A 6,000-nucleotide genomic window follows, 5' to 3' on the forward strand; every position below is an offset into this window, starting at 1 on the left:
TCTCTTCAGTCTGTCACATGCCAGCATTGTCTAGGCATTTCACCATGAGGGTAAGTGCCATGAGTCCCGACCCCTTCATGGAGTTAGGTGACCTTAAATGGAAGCTGCAATGACCCTTTTCACAATTTTTTTAAAACAAGTCCCTTACTATAATAGATGATGACTGTATGTGTGACTTAAGGGGAATTTTATTCTGTGTGGGTTAATGGAAAGTTGGCCTTCTATTTTCACTTAGGGTCTCACTCTTTGCTTCAGTAGGGAAAACTCTTATAGTGGTTCATAGTCACAGCTGGTCCTCCATCTCTTTATAGACAGTAGAGGGAGGGAAGGGACTCTCTGTTTAAAACACAAGTCCTTAGTCATTCCATTGCCCAGCTGGTTTCCTGTTTCCTTCCTGGCTTTTTAACTTCAGGTGAGTTGATTGTTCGACATCCCCCCCTACACGCACATTTAGAGGTTTTTCTGACTTTGCTGTTCGCTGATGATATTGCAGAACTAAAGTGTTGTATGACTCATTTTACCTGTGCAGTGTGTGAGAACGGTGTTTGTATTCTTTAAGTGCCAGCCACAAAGCTTAATACGATGAGCAAAACGAGCCTGGGCCAGAGCGTGAGCAAGTATGATCTCCTTGTCTGGTTTGAGATCAGCGAGCTGGAGCCAACAGGAGAGTGAGTCCATTTTTAATCACATTTGGGATTGTGGTCTGTGGGAGTGCAGATCCCTGCAGTTTGGGTTCTGCTTAGTCCAGGCTAGTTATTCTTGGCTGTTGTCACCTGAAGGTTGCCTGACTTGTCTGAAATTGGTGGAGGGGGCCATCAGTGCAACTGATACTAACTATTCTCACTTTTGGCAGTCTGACCAGAAAGGCCAAGGACTGGAAGTGTGGAGAATAGCCTTCCTTCACAGTCCTCAAAATTGTTTCTCTAAATTAGGCTAGACATGTGGGCTGAGCAGTGTGCAGGGGATGCTTGTGCTGCTACAACAAACCCATGGCATCTGCTGTTCGAATGCCCAGAGATTTCACTCTCCAGAGCTCAGTCCAGCAGGTGTTACACTGAGCTCAACCATGCTACAGAGCAGGAGAGTTGTCCTGAGAGGAACTGCACTGACCTCATCCTCAGTGCTTTACAAAGAGCTTTTCCTGCAGGATACCACTGTACGTGGAGAAGTCCATGTTGAGTAGAGGCTGATTGTGAGTTAGCAGAAGGAGCCTCATTTGTCAGGGTATTGTATCACCGGTGTGCTCTGTGAGAGGTGCATTATCTAGTGTCCTGCTGCCTGCTCTGTAAAGACCGCCTCTAATCTAGGATGTTCATTCTTGTGCTTCCCTCAGATACATCCCTGCTATCGTTGATCACACTGGAGGCCTACCCTGCCAGGGGATGGCATGCCAGGCTCTTTGTGTACAGGGGATAGATATTTGTATGGTCATATCTTTTACTTTGCAAAGGGCCAAGCTCCTCAGCATTTCTCAAAGACTCTTTGTAGCATTGATTGACAAAAGGAAGTCAAGCACTGTTAGTGCTGAAATTATCCTGGTATGGGTATGGGACTGTATTAGGGTTTGTGTTGAGTTTTCTCTAATTAGGACCTCCCCCCGTGGTATTTAGGCAGCTTCTTTGACTGTGTTCCCTTTTAGGGGACAGCACCTTGCGTTAAGTCCATATTCTAACTGAGCACTATTTCCAAGTGAAGCACTGAGGGTTTTCTGCTGCTTTTGGCAAGGCTGTAGTGCAGTCTTTTAAGCAAGTGCAGCACATATGGTTCTTTACCTTGTGTAACTGCTTGGGAATCACCAAGTGGGCAGGCACTCAGAGGAAAAGTTATTTACCTTGCAAAACTGGAGTTCTTTGAGAAGTGATGTTCATATCCACCCCTGACCTATCCTTTTCCTCCTCCTTTGGGGTCCTTGTTACACCTGGATTCCCTAATGGTGAAGGAACTGAGCGGTGATCGGGCTCATGCTGTCTTCTAAGACCTTAGTACAAGGGCACAGAGAAATGCCAAGGGCCTGCATGTTAATCTGAAGACTTGGAGAAAGTGCTCCTGTACATAGTGGAACGTATGTGGACAACACCTGTCGGAGACCTCCAGTTAGCATAACGAGTGCTTGTACACAAGCAGGGAGGCTGCTCTGTCACACTGTAATTCCAGCACAGTGGAGCAGACTCGATTAATCAAGTCTGTTGGAGCGTGGCAATTACCACGCTGCAGCAGTCTCCCATGTCTCGTGTATCAGAGGCCCCACGCTTCAAAATGGCAGTGGGGGCACTTTTATATAAAGCTCATTGAACGAGCTTTAGATAAATTGCCCCCACCACCATTTTGAAGCATGGTGGTGCTACACAAGATGCTCTGGGTGCTTTAATTAGAGTGGCACTCAGAGCCACTCTAATTAAAACTGCCCCCTGCCTAACCCCCAGTCCTGGAGTCTGTCTGTAAACTTCCAAAGTGACTTGTCTGGTTATAAGTAGTAGGGATTTCTTCAATTATGGAATACTTGTGTGTCAGCTTGCTTTTAGCAAGTTGGGTTTGCTGGAATCTGTGGTCTAAAACCTCAGAGTATTGCACACGCTGCCTTTTTCCTTAAGATTTGGGTAGCTGGCTGCTGTTTCTCTGTGAGGTACTTGTATCTTTCCTGGGAGTGGAGGAGGGCCATTTTAGGGCATTTGGAGTGCAAAATCGCTCTTAGGATGAAGAGAGAAGAGCATAGGTGCTGCTCTTTGATCTGCAAACAGGCTCTTTCTGCATGAAGTGTATTAATCACCTAGAAGAGCACAAATACTTCTTTACCTTTATGAGACCGTTGACAGGCAAGACTTGAGTGTTGGTAAACTCTGTGCTTGCTAAATGTGCTTGACTTAAAGGGATGGGGAGTCTTGTGGGGTTTTTCCCCTCCCAATTTTGTGCTTTTTCAATCCCACTAGGGAATCCAGCGAAGGATCACAGTCACCATAATTCATGAAAAAGGCAATGAGCTGCACTGGAAAGATGTGCGAGAGCTGGTAGTTGGTGAGTACTTCTTGGTTGTGTGATACCGTGTGAGGAAGGCAAGCATAAAAAAATGAGGATTTTTCTTTCCAGTTATTTCCTCTGTCACTGTCACAAATTATAGAGCAGAAGTGCGATACTTTTGAAAGGGCACCAAAAGAAAAATATATGGTTTTGAACCGCTAATTAGAACTACCTGTCTAAATACCCAGGATAAAACAGCACTTGAGAAATGGCAATTTCTCTTGTGCCTTTCAGTTTCTGTCTAATCAGTAGATGCATGATTTTTTTCTTCAGGGCGCATCAGAAACAAAGCAGAGGTAGATGAAGCTGCTGTGGATGCCATTCTGTCTCTGAACATCATCTCTGCAAAGTACCTGAAGTCATCTCACAGCTCCAACAGGTAGGCTGAGGAAGTGAGTGTAAGCAGTCCTTCTGGTTCAGAACCTTACAGGGCTCAGTTGTGCAGCGCTGCTGGGAAGGTGTTGGGAGGCTGGAAAGGATGACAGTGCTTCAGTGTGGACTTCTAGGCCTGTAGATGTAATGCACACAGGTGAACAATGGGTATTAACCTTTAGTGTCACCTGTTAGAGATCTGCCTACACCAGTGTCAGACACTGGGGACTTTCTCATACTGCAGCTGGGTGACTCCTTTCCATAAGTACTATGAGAGGAGGATGGAAGAGGGGAAGGGGAAACTTCAAAGGAGCCTCAACAATTTTTCCAGGAGGTTGAAATAGTAATTGAGATTTAAGACAGAGCAGTAAAGTACAAGGACAGTCCCAGAGTGGGGATTGTTGTCCATGCCCGCACCACTCTTAGGGAGGGGACAGGCAGTCAGGGATCCAGAAAAGGCTTTTTTGTTAAACCAGGGGTGGCCAACCTGCAACCTAAGTGGCACAGGCACCCTTTGTGTGTGGCACACAGCAGATCAGAGAAGGGGAAGGCAGCACAGATAGTGCAGGGAGTGGAAAACAGAGGAGCGGATTGGAAAGAGAGCAGAAAGAGCAGCAGTTTGGGTAGGGGAAGGGGTTTGGAGTGGCATTTGGGGGGGTGTGGGGCTTACTTTGGGGGACAGCTGCCAAAAAAGGTTGGCCTCCGCTATGTTAAAGCATCAGCCCTGCTCATAGAAACCCAGCCTCTTAGCGTGCATCTTTTATCATCCCAGTGAGTCACAGGAAGGGAGGAGGATTTACGCAGATGCAAACAAGTGGGGTCCTGTGAAGGACCTGTGCGTTAGAATCGAGCGGCATGTCAGCACTGTTCCAAAGGCTGCAGTGACCTGCCGTCTTCCTTCTTGCATCCAGTGAGAGATCAAATCAAGTGTTGCCGCAGTGTAATTTAAATGATAAAGGAGTGTTGGCCGCAAGCGATTGTTCTTCACTGTGAGAAAGCCGTCTCTCCTGAGGGGCTGGGGCTGAGGATGTTTCCTAAGGAGAGCACATTATTGACGTGATTTCATGTCCCCAGTAGTTCCGTGCTTCATTATCTGCAACCGAGGGCTGTTGAGGCAGAATTCTGCAACGGGGGCCGGGCTTCTCCCCTCTCTGACATCAACTGAGCCACTTGACCTCGCTCGCTGGATTTCTGTCTGCCCAGCTTGTAAATTGGGTGCAGAGCAGGAACCTCCCTCAAAGAGCAGATTATCATCAAAACTGAGAGGAGAAATGCTTTTCAGCCCATCTCCTCACTGACTATTGAATACTAGTGGGCGTTCCACATAATAGCTCCTGTCTCCTCAGCTACAGACTCGGACTTGAGAATGCTGCTCTGATATTAAACGTGGAATCACGACTGCTTCTGCAGTACCAGGTGCTGCCCCCTCTGTTTTTACAGTGGCTAGCATTATGACCATTAGGTCTTGAAGGTAAAACCAAAATTTTGGAGAGTTTCTGGATTGAAGAGAATGAATGCCCCCTACCAAAGAGGAGGAAAATGGGTAGGAAAAAATGGCAGAGAGAGATCCATTGCTTTGTAGGGTATTCAGAGGGTACCGTAGAACTGCAGGCATTGCTGTGTGGGGGCTGGGTAGCTAAACCTGGATATCTGCTGCCCAATGCTCAAATGATCTCTCCAATAAAGAATAAGCATCTAAATGTTCCTGATAAGTCCATATAAATAGAAAAGGAGAAGTGACCATGATTGCAAGCACACTTCCCTGCAAAGCCTACGACACAGTGGAGCTTGAAGGGGGGCAGTGATGGAGGAGAGATGGGGAGATGCAATTAAAATTCCTTTATGGTTCAGAAAGGGAGAGATGTGGAACCCATTTGATGATGTGGAGCAGGTGGTGCTTTTTTATTTTTAACATCTTGGCACTGATCGCTCTGTAACCAGACTGTGGGAAGCCACTTGCTGCCCTCCAGTCAGATCTCAATGAATTTTGAAGTAGGAAATGCATATCCCTATTGCTCCCTGTTTGCAAGGAAATTTCTTCATCATCTCTGTCGGGAAAGCTGCCTGGAGGTGGGACGGGGGTGCCTGAAATGAAGCTGATACACCAGATTGCCAGGTTTTGATTGCTGGATAAGGGGGTGGCAGAGAGGAATCTCTGTCATAGTCAGGGATATCTGTTCTGTTCATTCATCGTCTGCTGATGTGTTTTCTGGTTGCTGTTTTTGGTCTGCTTGTTTGCTCCTCTCAGCTGTTGCTTTTCTGTTCTGCTTTTGGTTGCACTAACGAAAGCTCTTTCTATGTTTTTACAGGCTCTTTCTTGATAAGGATATGCCTAGGTATTTTCTGTTTGCTTCCTTTGCACATAAAGGTTCTTATGGAGTAGAATGCTTTATGTCTCACTCGTGTTGCTGCCATTTCCCTTTTAGCTTTTAGCGGATTTTGTCAGCAAACCTCTCGGCCTGTCTGGGAGTACGTTTCTTCCGACCTCATACATCAGGAATTATCCATGTACATACAGTTCAGTAGCTGAACACATGTGAAGGCAAATTTCCTTCACCTTAACAGAAACAAATTCCTCAGTCATTCCTTGATCTTCTAAAGGAGTCAGCAGGA

At 46.4% G+C, this 6,000-nt stretch overlaps 1 protein-coding gene across 1 annotated transcript in view; it reads left to right on the forward strand.

Annotated features, from left to right (window-relative positions):
* Nucleotides 1-6,000, forward strand: part of KIF1B (kinesin family member 1B) — a 143,192-nt gene that overhangs the window by 121,464 nt on the left and 15,728 nt on the right. The window contains exons 33-36 of the mRNA XM_025212245.1: nt 560-668; nt 1,334-1,544; nt 2,928-3,012; nt 3,289-3,394. Of these exons, the coding sequence (XP_025068030.1) occupies nt 560-668; nt 1,334-1,544; nt 2,928-3,012; nt 3,289-3,394 (511 nt within the window). The remainder of the gene's footprint in view (nt 1-559; nt 669-1,333; nt 1,545-2,927; nt 3,013-3,288; nt 3,395-6,000) is intronic.

The sequence above is a fragment of the Alligator sinensis genome, unplaced genomic scaffold (genome assembly GCF_000455745.1).
Source record: "Alligator sinensis unplaced genomic scaffold, ASM45574v1 scaffold366_1, whole genome shotgun sequence".
Classification (NCBI taxonomy): domain Eukaryota; kingdom Metazoa; phylum Chordata; order Crocodylia; family Alligatoridae; genus Alligator; species Alligator sinensis.